The sequence below is a fragment of the Hypanus sabinus genome, chromosome 13 (genome assembly GCF_030144855.1).
Source record: "Hypanus sabinus isolate sHypSab1 chromosome 13, sHypSab1.hap1, whole genome shotgun sequence".
NCBI lineage: Eukaryota > Metazoa > Chordata > Chondrichthyes > Myliobatiformes > Dasyatidae > Hypanus > Hypanus sabinus.
Genome location: NC_082718.1, coordinates 65202749 through 65221287, shown reverse-complemented (window position 1 = coordinate 65221287; position 18539 = coordinate 65202749). Strand labels below are relative to the sequence as shown.

The window sequence follows — 18539 nt, the reverse complement described above, 5'->3', positions numbered from 1 at the left end:
GAAACGTGGACACCATGGATCGCCGCAGCCAGAAATGTGGACACCATGGATCGCCGCAACCAGAACGTGGACACCATGGATCGCCGCAGCCAGAAATGTGGACACCATGGATCGCCGCAACCAGAACGTGGACACCATGGATCGCCGCAGCCAGAAATGTGGACACCATGGATCGCCGCAGCCAGAAATGTGGACACCATGGATCGCCGCAACCAGAACGTGGACACCATGGATTGCCACAGCCAGAAACATGGACACCATGGATCGCTGCAGCCAGAAACGTGGACACTCAAACACAGGACAGGAACGTCGAGCCAGGACTCCGCCTTCAACTCAGGCACCGAGCCGGGACTCTTCTTCGAGGGGCAGACAGGGACACTGGGCATGAACATCAAGCCAGGACTCTGCTTTCAACTCACCCCTGGCAGTTTGACCTTGCCCAGACCCACTCTGGCGAAGGAAGGCGAATTGCCGGCACTCCGATGCAGACTAGATAACTCTGGCTTGTGGTAGCGACGGCGACTTGCTAATGCTTCCTAATGCTAAAGCCAGGGGCTTATAAGCTGCCGGTTCGGGTCGAGAGTAGATAATGGCCAAGCTCAATGGACACGTGAAATGGAATTAGAAGGGAACAAGGAGTCAATGGTCCGGAACATAACGCAACCTAACTAAATTTAAAGGGGAACCAATCTGGACCATGACAGACAGAGATTGATAGATGTTTAGATCATAAGGGAATTGGGGACTATAGGGGTTAATGCAGGGAAATAATGGTGAAATGAGAGATCAGCATGATTTTACTGAATAATGGAGCAAGTGTGATTAGGTAAATGGCTACTCCAGCTTCTACTTCTTATATTCCTGGGTCAGGACCCTTAATGGTCCATATGATACTGCCACTAACCAACTGAGCATTTCTGATGAGAGTCTCGGCCTGAAACTTTGACTGCACTCTTTTCCATAGATGCTGCCTGGCATGCTGATTTCCTCTAGGATTTTGTTTGTGTTGTTTGGACTTCCAGCATCTGCAGATTTTCTCTTGTTAGTAACTCAACAATCCTTCCTGCATCCTCATATGCCCTTCTCATTGACATACTACTCTTGAAATGGCACAAAAGCAGTGGGAAAATGCATTTTTTTTAAAAAAGCACTTAGTTACAATGAGATGAGCAAATGTATACATCTGGAAAATAAACAATCTCAGGAGCAGAATCTGTAGTTCCCTGACAGTGGCAACAGACAAGTATATAGGGTGGTAAAGAAGGCATTGCTCATAAATGCCCATCTTTATCTGAGGAGACACTGAATTGACATGTCATATTGCAGATGTATAAAACTTTGGTTGGAGTACATTTGGAATATTGAGCGCAATTCTGGTTGCCACAGGAAGGATTTGGAGATTTTGGAAAGGGTGAAGAAGGGATTCACCAGGATGGCACCTGGACTGGATAATAGTAAGTGTAAGGAGAAGTTGGACAAACTTTGATTGCTTTCTGTTAAGTGTCATAAGCTGAGGCGTGACCTGAAAGTACATAAAATTATGAGAGGCATAGAAGGTCAGAATCTTTATCCCAGGTTGGAAATACCAAATACTAGAGATGTTTGGTTTTTGATGAGAGAGGGAAAGTTTAAATGGAAGTTTAAAAGAAATTTTAAAAGGCAAGTTTTATTTTATACACAAAGGGTGCTATGTATCAGGAAGGAGAAAGGGACGAAGCAGAAACATTTAATAAAGTATTTAGACAGACACATGCAGGGAACAGGCAGGGAATTGAGGGAATTAGCCAATGTGCAGACAGATGGGATTAGTTCAGACTGACATCAAAGTCAGCATGAACAATATGGGCCGAAAGAACTATTGCTAATCTTAAAGTTCAAGGTAAGTTTATTATGAAGTCATATATATGTTACTATATACTACCGTAAGATTCACTTTCTTGCAGGAATTTACAGGAAAAAATAAATATAATAGAATTCCATCACAAAGCTCTACACAAAAAGACAAAGACCAACAATCAATATAAAAAAGAAAATGAACTGAGCAAATAAAAATAGAGAACATGAGTTAGAAAGAGTCCTTGAAAGGGAATTTGTAGGTCGTAGAATCAATTCAGAGTAGTATGATTGAAGTTATCTATGTTGGTTCAAGAGTCTGCTGGTTGTAGGGTAATACATGTTCCTGAACCTGGTGGTCTCTCACTCTCTGGCTATCCATCCCATAGGATGATGATGGTTCCTTTCAGTCAGTTAGTGGGGCTTGATATGTGCGTCCTGGAATGGCTGTGTACAGACTGATCCTTGACAGGCACTACTTGCCACATACTTGGCAGGTGAAGCCTGGAGGGGCAGCAGGGGCAGAAGCTCCATTGTGGTGCTTCCTGTGCCTTTCCTCTGTTGCCTCTGTAGCCTTCTTTGCAATGACACTTATGTGCTGGTTCCATGATATCGGAGCTGTACTTTGCCACACAATCATAAAAATAAGGAGAAGAGTAGAAGGCTAAGCACACAGCCGTGTGGTGCACCTGAGATGATGGTGATTGTGAAGGAAATATAGTTACCAATCTGTACTAACTGGGGTCTGCCAGTAAGGATATCAAGGATCCATTTGCAGAAGGAGGCACCAAGACACTGGTTTAGGAACTTAGTGACAAGTTTTGAAGGGGCAGTAGTGTTTAATGCTAAGCTGCAGTCATTGAAGAGTATCCTGACGTGTGCAACTTTATTGTCAGCCAAATGAAAAACCAATGAAATGGCAGTAAATCATAATTTAGCAGAGTCACCATGGTTCTATGAAAGGAAAACTATATTTACCAAGAACAACTGGACATTTTTAAATGATGTAATGTATAGAAAAGGGTAAATATCTGTTTTTTTTTAAGAACTTAAATAAATGAAGTAGAAATAAGTCCTTCAGCAAAATTAGCTTCTTTCTCAGTGCCATATCTTGTGGTCACCTACACTACTCATTGTCTTCATCTATGTCTTTACTCTGTGACTGACTCTGCACAGCCTTCTTGTGTACAGGATTCAACAGATTCACTGCCTCCAAGGTGAGGATATTCCTCTCTTATGTGGTAAATGGCAAATGGTAGTCAATGCTGGTCTTGTCAGTGATACTCTCAATCTGAAATGTCAATATGGAATATCAGCATTGTGGAGTTCCTTGTGTACCTTGTGTAGAGGTCAGAGTGTTTTAACCATGATTCATCAGAAAATTGCAAGCTATAGTAAGCATGAATAGAAGGGATTAGTTCTTTTAAATAATACCGATGACCCTGTGAGGGAGCATGTTAGTTCATCTTGTTTTTTTTTCAGTTATTGTTAGGGCGAGTGGAAAGAGCTGCATGACTCACAGGAAGACTCAATGAATGTGATGAGTGCTTATGAGAATAATCTTTATCTAAGGGAATTCCTAGTTGTCCAGATAAACATCAATTGTGATACCTTCTCCTATGACTCCATGACGAATTAAGAATCTGTCAACCTCCACTTAAAATATACTCAATGACTTGGCCTCCTCAGCTGTCTATGGCAATGAATTCCACAGATTCACCACCCTCTGCCTAAATAAATTCCTCCTCATCTCTGATCTAAACAGACATCCCTCTATTCTGAGTGCCCTCTCGTCCTAGACTCACCTACTATAGGAGATATTCTACTCACATCCACTCTATCCAAAGCTTTCAATATTCAATAGGTTTCAATGAGATCCCCCTCATTCTTCTAAACACCAGTGAGCACAGGCCCAGAGACATCAAACTCTCCTCATATGATAACTCTGTCATTCTCGTTAACCTCCTCTGGACTGTTGCCAATCCAGCACACCCTTTTTTAGATAAGGGGCACAAAACTGCACACAATACTCCAAATGTGGTCTAACCAATGCCTTATAAAGCCTTTGCATTACATGCTTGATTTTATATTCTAATAATCTAAAGATGAATGCTATCATTGTATTTGACTTCCTTACCACTGATTCAACCTGCAAGTTAATCTGCAAGGACTCAGTAAATCCTTTGCACATCAGATTTTTGAATTTTTTCCCCATTTAGAAAATGGTCTACACCTTTATTCCTTCTCCTAAAGTGTATGACCATAAACTTCCCTACACTAAATTCCATCTGCCACTTCTTAGCCCATTCTCCCAATCTAAGTTCTTCTGCAGACTCCCGTCTTCCTCAACATTCCCTGGCCCTCCAGATCTGTTTGTATCATCTGCAAACTTGGCTACAAAGTTCTATCTATCATCCAATTCTATCATCCAAATCACTGACAAATAACATGAAAAGAAGTGATAGACACTAGCAGCCAACCATAAAACGCCCCTTCAGTCAGCTAATCTTTTTTTTATTTATTGAGATACACAGTGGAATAGGCCATTCTGGCCTTTCAAGCCATGCCAAGCAATCCCCCGATTTAATCTGAGCTTAATCATGGGACAATTTACAATGACCAATTAACCTACCAACTTTGGACTGAGGGAGGAAACCAGAGCACCCAGAGGAAACCCATGCAGCACAGGGAGAACGTACACACTCCTTACAGGCAGTGGCAAGAATTTAACCTGGGTCATCTATACTGTAAAGCGTTGTGCTAACCATTACACTACCCTGCTGTCCCAAACTATCCATGCTAGGATCTTTCCTGTAATACCACGGGGTCTTATCTTGTTAAGCAGCCTTGTGTATGGAACCTTGTCAAAGGTCTACTGAAAATACAAATAAGTAACATCCATTGACTCATCTTCGTCTATCTTTCCTGTTATTTCCTCAAGGAATTCCAACAAATTTGTCAGATAACATTTTCCCCTTAAAGAAACCATGTATTGGCATATTTTATCATGTGTCTCCAAGCATCTTGAAACCTTATTCTTAACAATCGACTCCAACATCTTCCCAACCACTGAAGTCAGGCTAACTGGCCTATAATTTCCTTTCTTCCGCCTCCTCCCCTTTTTGAGTGGAATGATATTTGGAATTTCCCAGTTCTCTGGAATTATTCCAGAATCTAGTGATTATTGAAAAATCATTACTAGTGCCTCCACAATCTCTTCAGCTACTTTCAGAACTCTGGGGTGTAGTCTATCTGGTGCAGGTGACTTATCAGCTTCCCAAGCACCTTCTCCTTAGTAGTAGGACCTGCTTTCACCCCCTGATACTCTCAAATTTCTGGTATACTGCTAGTGTGTTCCAGTGAAGACTGATGAAAAATACTTACCCCATTACTACCTCTCCAGTGTTATTTTCCTGTAGTCCAATATCTACTCTCGCCTCTCTCATATTCTTCATATATTTGAAAAATTTTTTATATCATTGGCCAGGATTCCTTCATATTTCATTTTTTTTCTCTCATGCTTTTTTAATGCCCTTTGTCCTTCAAGATTCAATCCTCAGGATAGCACTGAACACCAAAAATATCAAGCAAAGTAGATGCTCTAAGGTAAGGGAGTTTTGAGAGCTGCTGGAAGACATGCCACTGAAGAAAATACTCCTCTCAAAAATAATTTCTTCATTTAGAGGGTGGACATGCTTTTCATTCAGGAAGAGATCTGGGTTTTCCAAGTAAGGCCTGGGCCTGCAAATATATTGCTCATCAGAGAGATTCAGGTGATTTAGATGTCTCTAAAGATGCTGGGAATAAAATTTCTGTATTCCACCCCCCCCCCCCCCACCACTCTGTGATCTATGATCTTCACTGAGCAGCCTGACTTCCATCCTGAAATATCTGGTGATAAATTTCCACCATTAGTATGATAATTGAGCAGCCAGTGAACAAATTGCTCAGTAAATTTTGTAAACAGTGCTCCCTGCTTGTCTGAGCACACCCTGAAGGCCTTATTAGTGGTTTGTGATCTATTTCAAGGCTGTCATGTGTGACGTTCTGATGTCAGCAGCTTGGCCCCTTACATTGCAACTAAATGTGCTGTGCTTCTTGCTTCCATGTGATTCTTTAATGACAGTCATTTTCTGTACCTTGGAGTTCCAATTAAAGTTCAAAATCAATTATCAAAGAAAATGTTATGTCACTTTCTTGTGGGAAAAACAAGAGAATCAATGAAAAACTGCACACAAGGATGAACAAACAACCAATGTGTAAAACAATAAATTGTGCAAATACAAAAGAAAAAAACCCTAAGATTATATAAATAAATAATAAATATAGCAGACTTGAGTGTAGAGTCCCTGAAAGTGAGGACTAATGTCTGAGGGGATTAAAATATGAACTGCTCAGTGAGTGATGTCTTAACTTGCTCATATAATTGCTAAAAATACTTGGATGAGTTAACATGGATTGCAACTGGAAGTGTTCGATCCAATTTCATACCCAAATACTGTATGCTGCCTCAAATTAACAGGAAGAATCACCTTGCAGTTACTAAAATGGAGTCAGAATCCCTATTCAACCTAGTTCCACTCCAAAATGCAAGACTCTCACCACTATATGGCCATGCATATTAATACAAACAATTTATTCTTAGCTTCCCACATATCCAAATCAACATTCAGATTGAGCCAAGCTTAAACATAATACACACCACAGCAAGCAGTCAAGCTGGATAAAGTAACATGCAAGCATATTCATAGATACAAAGATGATAGAAAGGAATACATGCCAAGCTCATTTTAAAGTAAGAAGTGAAGAGGTAAGTTAATGGAAGAACATAACATAAATGTAAGAAATAGGTACAGCAATAGGTCCTTCAAACCTGTAGGCCAATCATCAAGGTCAAGGCCAATTGAGTTCATGACATTTCCACATTTCATCCCTAAATTTCTTGTTTTTCTTTATATAAAAATCTACTACTCTCTGTTTTAGATTAACTCAGTGATGAAGCCTCTACAGTTCTCTGGGACAAAGAATTCAAAAAATTCACCATTGTCTGTGTGAAAAGTTTTTTTTTCCTTCTCTCCTATAAGATCTTATTCTGATACATTGACCTTTGGATTTGGATTTCTCTGCCAAAGCCTACAGCTTCCTCACATTCAGCCCCGTAAAAATTTTGTAGGTTTCATTGAGAACTCTCTAATTTATCTTAACTCAAGAAAGTGTGGATCTAGTCTGCTAAATCTCTTCTCACAGCAAGTCTGCTATACTTCATATGACAAGACTTCAGAATTTTCTGTATTTCGATTTTGTACAGTAACCCCATATTTAGCTTTCTCAATAAAAATTCATGCATGTCCATGGTGTTCTTGGCACTGTTGAAACCTTTGCCAATTCCATTAAGCTTACCAGGTATTTTGCCCATGAAACAAAGAAACATTGATGGCTTCAATCAAAAAATTAGCAGCTTCAAGGCTTTTCCCAGAACATATTTCAGTCAACTGGCATAGTACTTTTCCTGAAAAAGATAAGCATATTATATTTCTGAGTAATGTTACAATATTTGTAGAAGGACATCTCACTATAATGCAATTCAAATTTGAAATATATGAAGTAAATGATGGTTACATTTTCTGATTATCACAGTGCAGGTAGAAGTGCTCTCAATGATCCTTGTGTGAATTAATACTTACAGGAAACAATTTCACACCGTTTCTGGGATGAGGGTGTTGCAGGCAAGTTCTGTATATATTTTCCAAACCCAACTGCTCTTGAGAATGTGGTGGTGAGGCACCTTTATGAATCTCTGCAGTTTCTAGTGAAGATAGTACTCTACCTTCATTGATTTTGGGTTGGGAGTTCCAGGATTTAGACCCAGCAACAACGAAGGAATATCAACAATATTTTTAAGTCAGAATGGTTTATGACTGAAGGGGAGTCTGGTGATTCAATGTGGCTACTAACTTTGTCCTTGATGGTGGGGATCATAGATTAGGAAGATGCTGTTGAACTACGACAGGTGATTAATTGTAAAGTCTGCGGATGAAACATACTGTATGCTAGTGGTGCAAAGACATAATAGTTAGGATGCCAAACAAGCAAGATACTTTGTCCTTAATGGTATTAATTGCTAGAGCTGCTTTCATCCTGACAACTGACTGGGGGACAGACTGGGGAGATATTCTCCATCACATTCCAGGAAAGGTTTTTGAGTGTCAGGTGGAATGTTACTGCTATATGAAACACAGCACCTGACCTGCTGTGCATTTACGTGGCTTGTCCAATAAGTTTATGGGCTATAGTGACCTCAGGATCAATTATCTCAATGTCAAAAGTAAATTGTTAGACTCGAGTCATTGTGAGCATCCCGTAACAAAGAACCAATACAAACACTTGTCATTGAATGCTGAAAAGTTAGTTATTGTGATATAGATTTAAGAGAATGACATAAAAGAAGTTTTTGTTCAAACTTGTAACAGAATATTTATTGCTTATGGGAGGAGTTTCCATGAAATATGCATAAAATGCTCAGCAACTGACACAGTCATAATTTCTGAGACAGATGTTTACTAGAAAGTGAAGGGCAGGGTTGGGGTCGCAGTGATAGGGAAGGTTAAAAGCAGACAAAGAAACCTCACAACTTAGTTTATTTTTAAAAGAGACAAATTGGCAATCTGGCTGGCTAATGGCCAGGAAGACTATGGGGAAAATATTGATCATTACCGTAGAAAGAGGCCATCCTGGAGACTCAAGGTGATGGCTTACAGTGTGGTGGGATGGGGATGATGTTGGCCAAGGGTGCTTATTACAGCACTGGGATTCTTTGGGGATCAGCAGTTGTAATCTTGCAGCTCTCCTCTCACAATTGAGGGAACATCTTCCTTTCAGAAATGATCGTTCCTGCCTCTAATCAACTGTTTCATGAGCTCAGAAAAACATGATCAGGTAAAGTTAAATTTAACTTGGGTAAATTCTTAGTTGGAGTATGGAATAAAATAAGAAATACTGGAAATAGTTAGCAGGAAAGGCAGTATCTGTGGGGAGAAAGATCAAGTCAGTGTTTCAGAACAATGACCTTTCATCTGGACTATGAGAAGTTAACTTAAACATGTTAATTTCCCTACTTGCCTTAACAACTTCCACCAGCGGCTCTGACATGTACCATCATGAAATGCTTCAAGAGGCTGTTCAGGGCATGTATTAACTCTAGCCTTCCTGACAATCTCGAACTACTGCAATTGTGAACAGGTTGTGAGTAGATACGATCTCCCTGGTCCTATATTCATCTCCAGATCAGCTGGACAGTAAAGACACCTACATCAGACTATAGTTTATTGACTACTGCTCCACCTTCAATACTATATTTCCAAGCAATCTCACCATCAAACTCCAGACCATGGAAGTCTATGCCTCCCTCTGCAACTGAACATTTGACTTCCTGACAAACAGACTGCAATCAGCAAGATTAGGCAATAATTACTGATTTGTATCATTCATTCTTTGGATTTTTTTTGTTTTGTGGATGTCTCTGCAAATAGTAAGAATTTCAGGCTGTATACTGTATACATTCTCTGATATTAAATTGAACCATTTGAAACAATGCTGCTCCACAAAGCTGCACCCTCAGCCCCTACTCTACTCCCTGTACACTAACGACTGCGTGGCCAGATTCTGCTCTACCTCCATCTACAAGTTTGCAGATGATACCACTGTAGTGGGTAGCATCTCAAATAATTATGAACCAGAGTACAGGAAGGAGATAGAAACCTTAATAACCTGGTGTCCTGATAACAACATTTCCCTCAATGTCAGCAAAACAAACAAGCTTGTGGTTGACTTCAGAAAGCATGGTACACGGCTCCTGTTTACATGAATAGTGTTGAGGTTGAGAGGGTTGATATCTTCAAGTTCCTGGAAGTCAACATCACCAATAGCCTATCCTGGTCCAACTAAGTAGATGCTAAGGCCAAAAAAGCCCACTAATGTCTCTACTTCATCAGGAAGCTAAAGAAATTTGGTATGTCCCCATCAACCCTTACCAATTTTTATTGATAAATTAGAAAGAATGCTACCTGGATGCATAACAGCCTGGTATGGCCACCATTCTGCACGTGACCAAGAGAAACTGCAGAGAGTTGTGGACATAGCTCAGCATGTCATGAAAACTAACCTTCCCTCTATGGACTCAGGATATACTTCTCACTGACTCAGTAAAGCAGCCAGCATAATCAAAGACCCCACCCATCCCAGGCATTTTCTCTTCTCTCCTCTTCCATTGGGCTGAGAGAGTCATCCTCCCACAGGCAGCCATGGACAATGAAAAACCATGGAACCTGTTCAAGAAAACATCAAACACCCAAGACATGAAAAAAGAACAAATTGTACAAATGACAAAAAGTGAGTGAACAACACAGAGAATATCAAATATAAAAATAATAACTTATCTTATTAAAAATATATTAACTTAGTTACCTTTCATACATTAAAATGCAAACTCAAAATGTTTTACATAGATGAGGAAGGAGTTGGGGATTTAGGGGTCTAAATGCTTTTGTTTTCTTTTGAAGGTGTTTTACCGAATGAGTAATCTGAGAGAGAGGTTGGGGGGGGGGGTTGATGTTATTGTCGCTGTTTTTGTTCTGGGAGGGGCTTGGGGATTGATGTTTTAGCATTTAACTGCTGTGTCTGGGTGGCGATCCATTAGTTTTTTTTTTGCAAGTGAGGGGTGGGGGGTGTTTGGGGTTTGCGAGTTTTGTTCCTCTTTCTTTTTCCCAGGTGGGGTTGATGTCTTTTCTTTCAACAAACTCCGGTTGTTTTTTTTCTCTGCATTTCATGGCTATCTGGAGAAGATGAATCTTAAAGTTGTATTCAGTGTGTATATTTTGATATAAAATGAACCTTTGATTTAAATTAAATGACAAGCTTGACATGCCAAATGTCTGGATATGCAGATTTGCACTGAATGCAATATTGTGAAACTTGCTTACTACATCCGAGATATATTGTAATTAAATAAGTTCTTATTACCAGACTAAATAGCTAATTTTAAAAACTAGATAAATAAGTACAAACGAAGACTACACAAAAGATCATAAATCTTCATCATGAAGTCTGTTTTGGACTTTTCTTTTGGAAAAGAGCATGTACTAAACAAATGATTAATCCAGATATTTTTATTGCAGTGTTTAGTGTCAAGGCATGTTTTTACTGAGTACATATTATACCTTTCTGAAACAGGAGGTCTGCCTCTAGATCAGGTTCTCGCGATACTACTTCTCTACAAAGCTCAAGACCTGTGCTGTAACTGAAAAGTGCTTCCTGCCACGTTGATTCTCTTCTTTTGGCTGAGCATGTTGCTAGTTGTGCAGCAACATTTCCTTTAAATAAAGGGAACAAAAGGCAAAATGTAAAACTCTGCATTAAAATAAACTGTTGGACAACTTATACCAGGTGAAAAACTCTGAAAAAGTGACTGTAGGATAATGGTATTGCAATTCCTTAAGGATGGATTAAAACTAGAGCACAAATATTAGTCAAAAAACATTGGTTTGGCACTGTTTAGCCTTTTACCTTCAATAATGAAATTAATTGACCTATTTTAAAAACACCAAAGAATTGTTGCAGTGTTCACACATTCAATTGTGTGCATTATGGTCGTCGAATTAAGTCATGAGTTTAGGGCAAAAGGTCGGGTACATTGTTCTACATTGCAGTTCTGACAGGAATGCGTGAACTTTACATAGTTCTTAGCCATTAGCACGACTGTGAGAGAAAAACTAGGGCTCCTGTTCTGACTGGTGAAGGATTGTTGCTGGTTGTGCAGTAGCTGATAGAGGGGCAGGGACAGGAAGGCACCAATGCACCCAGAGATACTAGTTAATGAAATCCTGGAAGTCTTCAAGCACCATGGTCGGATAAAGCTGGCAGAAAGTTCAATCCATGAGGTCTCAACAGCATGGAAAATGTACAATGATAACACAAGATATGTCAAGGTGAAAATTCTAATCCTTCAACCTGTTCTTCAAATATCACGCAACTATTTTTGGGGCAGTACGGTGGCATAGTGGTTAGCATACGCTATTACAGCACCAGTGACCTGGGTTCAATTCCCACCTCCGTCTGTAGGAACTTGTAAATTCTCCCTTCTCCCCGTGACCACGTGGGTTTCCTCCAGGTAATTCAGTTTTCTTCCCATAGAGGTTAGTAGGTTAATTGGTCAGATGGATACAATTGGGCAGCATGGGTTCATTGGGCTGTTACTGTGCTGTATCTCTAAATAAGTAAAAAGAACTACTCCTACAAATTAAACTTATGCAGGTAGATACCCACAAGACAACATTTAATAAATAAATGTCCTTTTAATGTACAAGAAGCCAGATAGAGAAAACACAGCATGCTAAAACAAAAGAAACAAGTAGCTAAATCATAAATAGACGAAGAGGAATAAAGTTACAATGGTAGAGGATTTCAATTTCTCCATTAACTAGGACTGTCCTAATGTGGAACAACAGAGGTGGTGGAATTTTAAAAGTTTATCTAGGAGAGCTTTTTGAGCCAGTACATAGAGAGAACCATCTGAAAAAGATCAGTCTTAGACCTAATCTAAGCAAACGTAGCTGGGCTGGTGGTCACAGGAGATGGTCTGTAGGAGAGTACATCATAGGTAGTGACCTATGTAGTCCACCAGTTTACAAGAGTAGTTATTGAAAGGCCAGAAATGAAGGTCCTGATTTAGAGAAGGCCAATTTCACATTTCAAGCACAAGTAGACTGGGAATAACTCCTTGCAAATAGGTCTACAACTGGCAAGTGGGATGGAAATAGAATTCAGGACCAATGTGTTCCTGTAAAGGTAAAAGGAAACGATAGCAAGTATAGGGAACTTTGGGTGTTAAGTGATATGAACAGCTAGATACGATAAAGGGGAAAAAGCAAGCAACCGAAAGGTACAGGAAATTGAAAATACAGGCGAGTATAAATTGTAGGGGGTTCAGTACATAACTAAAATCTTCTGGGGGGGTGGGAGTGGTTGTGGACATAGATGTTGCTAAGAGCTCAAAGGCAGAAAACAAAAGGTTGAGCATGGTGGGATTAATGTTCTGAGTTGTGTATATTTCAATGTAGGAAAGGCAGATGATGATATTGTAGGCATTGGTGAGACTTGGTTGCAGAAAGGGCAGTATTCTGGGGTTCTGTTTTAGACATGTTAGAACAAGAGGGATTAAAGGGGGAAGGGTGGTGTTACCAGTCAGGGAAAATGTCATGGGAGTGCTTAGTCTGGACAGACTGAAGAACTCGTCTAAGTAGGCTTTATGAGTAGAGCTGAGGAAAAGAAAGGTATGACCACATTAATGGGGCTATATTATACATCACACAACAGTCTGTAGGATTTAGAGGAAAACATTTGTAGATAGATTGCAGGCTTCTGCAAGAAATATAAGTTTGTGGTTATAGGTGATTTTAACTTTCCACATATTCACTGGGACTCCCATACTGTAGAATGACTAGCTGGGATAGAGTTTGTCAAATGTGTTCAGGAAAGTTTCCTTAATCAGTACAAAGAATTCCCAATGAGATCGTGTGCAGTACTCGATCTCCTATTAGGGAATGAGACAGAGCAGACAACAAAAGTATGTGTGGGGGAACACTTTGCATCTTGGACAATAGACAATAGGTGCAGGAAAAGGCCATTCAGCCCTTTAAGCCAGCACCGTCATTCACTGTGATCATGGTTGATCATTTACAATCAGTATCCCATTCCTGCTTTCTCCCCATATCCTTTGACTCCACTATCTTTAAGAGCTCTATCTAACTCTTTCTTGAAAGCATCCAGAGAATGGGCCTCCACTGCCTTCTGAGGCAGAGCATTCCACAAATCCACAACTCTCTGGGTGAAAAATTGGATTGAGCTGGATTGAGATTCTAAATTGAAGAAATGCCAATTTTGATGGAATCAGAAAGGATCTGGCATGTCTGCATTGGGACAGGCTGTTTTCTGGCAAAGGTGTACTTGGCAAGTGGGAGGCCTTCAAAAGTGAAATTTCGAAAGTGCAAGGTTGTATGCACCTGTCAGAATAAAAGGCCAGGATAACAGGTTTACAGATCCTTGGTTTTCAAGAGACATTGATGTCCTGGTTAAGAAACAAAAGGAGGTTCATAGCAGGTACATGCAGTAAGAAATGCAGGAGAACACAATAAAGAAATCTAGCAGGCAAAGTGAAGGAGAATCCTAAGGGCTACTACAGATATGTTCAGAGCAAAATGAATTCAAGGGACAAAATTGGTCCTCTGGAAGATCAGAAAGGTAATCTATGTGTGGAGCCAAAAGAGATGAGGGAGATCTTATATCGATTTTTTGCATCTGTCTTTCTCAGGGGATGGTCACAGAGTCTATAGAAGTGAGGCAAAGTCACAGCAAGGTCATGGACCCTATACAGATTACAGAGGAGGAAGTATTCATTGTCTTGTGGCAAACTAGGGTGGAAAATCCCCAGGGTCTCACAAGGTATTCCCTCAGACCAAATGGGAGGCAAGTGCAGAAATTGCAGGGGCCCTTGCAGAGATATTTAAATCATTCATGAGGAAATCTGCAGATGCTAGAAATTCAAACAACACACTCAAAATGCTGGTGGAACACAGCAGGCCAGGCAGCATCTACAAGGAGAAGCACTGTTGATATTTCGGGCCGAGACCCTTCGTCAGGACCAGCTGAAAGGAAAGATACTAAGAGATTAAGTATTAAGAGATTTAGTATTAAGAGATTAATCTCTTAGTATCTTTCCTTTCAGTTAGTCCTGATGAAGGGTCTCGGCCCGAAACGTCGACAGTGCTTCTCCTTATAGATGCTGCCTAGCCTGCTGTGTTCCACCAACATTTTGTGTGTGATATTTAAATCATCCTTAGCGCCATGTGAGGTATCCAAGGATTGGAGGATAGCTAATGTTGTTCTGCTGTTTAAGAAAGGCTCAAAGAATAAACCAGGAAATTATAGGTCAGTGAGTCTAGTCTAGTGGAAAACTTATTGAAAGGTAGTTTAACAAACCAGGTATGTCAGTATTTGGATAGACAGGGACTGATTAGGGACAGTCTACATGGCTTTGTGCATGGTAGGTTGTGTCTAAACAATCTTTTTTCAATGAGTTTTTCAAGGAAGTTACCAAGAAAGATGATAAAGGCAAGACTATGAATATTGCCTACAAGCATTTGACAAGGAAATTATTGACCAGTAAGTCTTACCTCAGTGGTTGGTAAGTTGATGGAGAAGATCCTGAGAGGCAGGATCTATAAATATTTGGAGAGGTATAATGTGATTAGGAGTAGTCAGAATGGATTTTTCAAGGGCAGGTCGTGCCTTACGAGCCTGATTGAATTTTTTGAGGATGTGACTAAACACATTGATGAAGGAAGAGCAATAGATATAGTGTAAATGGATTTCAGCAAGGCATCTGACAAGGTACCCCATGCAAGGCTTATTGAGAAAGCAAGGAGGCATGGGATCCAAGGGGATATTGACTTGTGGATCCAGAACTGGCTTGCCCACAGAAGGCAAAGAGTGATTGTAGATAGGTCATATTCTATATGGAGGTTGGTCACCAGTGGACTGCCTCAGGGATCTTTTTCTGGAACCCTTACTCTTCGTGATTTTTATAAATGACCTGGATGAGGAAGTGGAGGGATGACACAAAGGTTGGAGGTGTTGAGGATAGTGTGGAGGGCTGTCAGAGGTTACAGCAGGACATTGATAGGATGCAAAACTGGGCTGAGAAGCGGCAGATGGAGTTCAACCCAGGTAAGTGTGAAATGGTTCATTTTGGCAGGTCAAATTTGATGGCAGAATTTAGTATTAATGGTACGATTCTTGGCAGTGTGACGGATCCTGGGGTCCAAGTCCATAAGACGCTCAAAGGAGCTGTGCAGGTTGACTCTGTGGTTAAGAAGGTGTAGGGTGTATTGACCTTCATCAATCATGTAGTTGAATTTAGGAGCCAAGAGTCAATGTTGCAGCTATATAGGACCCTGGTCAGACCCCACTTGGAGTACTGTGCTCAGTTCTGGTCGCCTCACTACAGGAAGGATGTTGAAACTATAGAAAGGGTGCAGAGGAGATTTACAAGGATGTTGTCTGGATTGGGGAGCATGCCTTACGAGAATAGGTTGAGTGAACTTGGCCTTTTCTCCTTGGAGCGAAAGAGGACCTGGTAGAGGTGTACAACATGATGAGAGGCATTGATTGTGTGGATAGTCAGAGGATTTTTCCCAGGGCTGAAATGGTTGCCACAAGAGGACACAAGTTTAAGGTGCTGGGGAGTAGGTAGAGGAGATGTCAGGGGTAAGTTTTTTTTTTACTCACAGAGTGGTGAGTACATGGAATGGGCTGCCAGCAATGGTGGTGGAGGCAGATACGATAGAGTCTTTTAAGAGGCTTTTAGATAGGTCAGTGGTCCCCAAACAAAGCATGTGCTACTGGGCCTCAAGGAAACAATACGATTTGTTGATATGAAACGATAAGAGTCAGCTGCACCTTTCCTCATTCCCTATCACGCCCACTGTTGAACTTGAACGCACATTAAGTCATTACACACGCGAGGTCAACAGTCACCTAAAATGCAGTGATACCCTAGCGCCAGGGATCACTGGTTGGCCTCCAGTAACTGGCAGCCTCGCGCAGTGGCGATAAGTGCCGATGCTACTGGCCTGGAGTGCGGACAGATGGGCGCCACCTCTAAACCTGTTTAGCACACAGAATGTTTGTGGGGAACCTGGTGCTAAAATAGTCGCAGACAACCTAATTTGGGCTCAGGGTTTCGTAAGTAGTCGAGCAGCTACCTTGCTGCAATCTATTGAAAGTCATCCCTCAACCAAGCTTTTGTTGGCTGATAGATCCTACCTACCTACAAGGGGGTCAGGCGTGCGCCCTGTCCCACTCCTCGCTCGGTCAGTCGCTTTTTCCAGACTGAGATTGCTGCAGCCCCGGTACGGGGACCTCCGGCCCTTACCTTGTCCTCTTACCGGTGTGTTGCAATGATTTTATATGTTCATACGAGGAAAATATGTGCTGTGTGTTTAATATTCAATTAATTAGATAAACCCTTTTAGAAACGAAATTGAGTGTATTAGCCATTTATAAGTGACTTATAGTTGACCTATCACCTATATTACGGTCAATATTAACACCCACACCACCCCCACCCCCAGGCAGTGCGCAAGAATAGTGTCAATATTAAACTGGTCCACAGTGCAAAACAGGTTGGTTACCCCTGAGATAGGTACATGGAGCTCAGTAAAATAGAGGGCTATAGGTAAGCCTAGTAATTTCTGAGGCAGGGACATGCTCTGCACAACTTCGTGGGCCGAAGGCCCTGTATTGTGCTGTAGGTTTTCTATGTTTCTAAAGTCTTGCATGGGAGGTTGGTCAAGAAGGTTCAGTCACTTGGCATTCAAGATGAGGTAGTTAACTGAATTAGACATTGGCTTTGTGGGAGAAACCAGAGAGTGGTAGTATAGTTGATACTCTCTGGAGGCCTGTGACTAGTGGTGTACCACAGGGATTGGTGATGGGTCCGTTATTGTTTGTCAGCTAAATCAATGATCTGGACAATAATGTAGTTAACTGGATCAGCAAATTTGTCAATGATACTAAGATGGGGTTGTACTGGACTATCTAAGCTTACAGTGGGTTCTGGACCAGCTGAAAAATGGAAGATGGAATTTAATGCAGACAAGTGTGAGGTGTTGCACTTTGGGATATCCAACCAGGGTAGGTCTCACACAGTGAGTGGTAGGGGCACTAAGGAGTGTGGTAGAACAAAGTGTGGGAATACAGGTCCATAATTTGTTGAAAATGCTGTCACAGTTAGTTAGGGTTGTAAAGAAAGCTTTTGGCACATTGGCCTTCATAGATTGAAGTACTGAGTATAAGAGTTGGGATGTTATGTTGAAGTTGAATAAGTTGTTGGTGAGTATTAACTTGGAATATTGTGTGCAGTTTTCGTCACCCACCTACAAGAACAATGTAAATAAGATTGCAAGAGTACTGAGAAAATATAAAGGATATTGCAGGACCGGAGAACCTTAATTATAAAGAAGGATTAAACAGGTTAGAACTTTATTCACTAGAACATACAAGATTGAGGGGCGATTTAATTGAGGTGTACAAAATTACAAGGAGTATATATAGGGTAAATGCAAGAAGGCTTTTACCATTGAGGTTGGGTAAGACTATAACTAGAGATCATAGGTTAAGGGTGAAAGGTGAAATGTTTAAGGTGAGAGTGTGGTGCGAGCTGCCAGAGCAAGGGGATGTAATTTTGATATCAACATTTAAGAGAAGTTTGGACAGGTACATGGATAGGAGCTGTATGGAGGACTGTGGTCCAGATGCAGGTTCATGGGATTGGGCAGATTAAATGGTTCAGCACTGACTAAATGTGCTGAAGTACCTGTTTCTGTGATGAGGTTTTCCATGACTCTAAAAGCCAGCAGGGCAAAGAGCGAGCACAAGATATCACTAATGAACATGACTGAGGGCACAATATGTGAATTCCAGTACTGGCTGGAATGCTGCTCTTTTGCATGTCCCACTACCAGATTCAGAATGTCCACTCACTATTTGTGATCATTGGAATTTCTTCCCAATACCTATTTGCATTGCTTCTGTCAGATGTCTCTTTAAAAAATAACTCTCAGCATACTCAAAGAATCATAATTTCATAGTCA

At 40.8% G+C, this 18539-nt stretch overlaps 1 protein-coding gene across 1 annotated transcript in view; it reads right to left on the bottom strand.

Moving 5' to 3' along the window:
- LOC132403954 (cilia- and flagella-associated protein 54-like) overlaps window positions 1-18539 on the bottom strand; it is a 460583-nt gene that overhangs the window by 86854 nt on the left and 355190 nt on the right. The window contains exons 58-59 of the mRNA XM_059987831.1: window positions 11049-11201; window positions 7234-7342 (exon numbers count right to left, since the gene is read on the bottom strand). Of these exons, the coding sequence (XP_059843814.1) occupies window positions 7234-7342; window positions 11049-11201 (262 nt within the window). The remainder of the gene's footprint in view (window positions 1-7233; window positions 7343-11048; window positions 11202-18539) is intronic.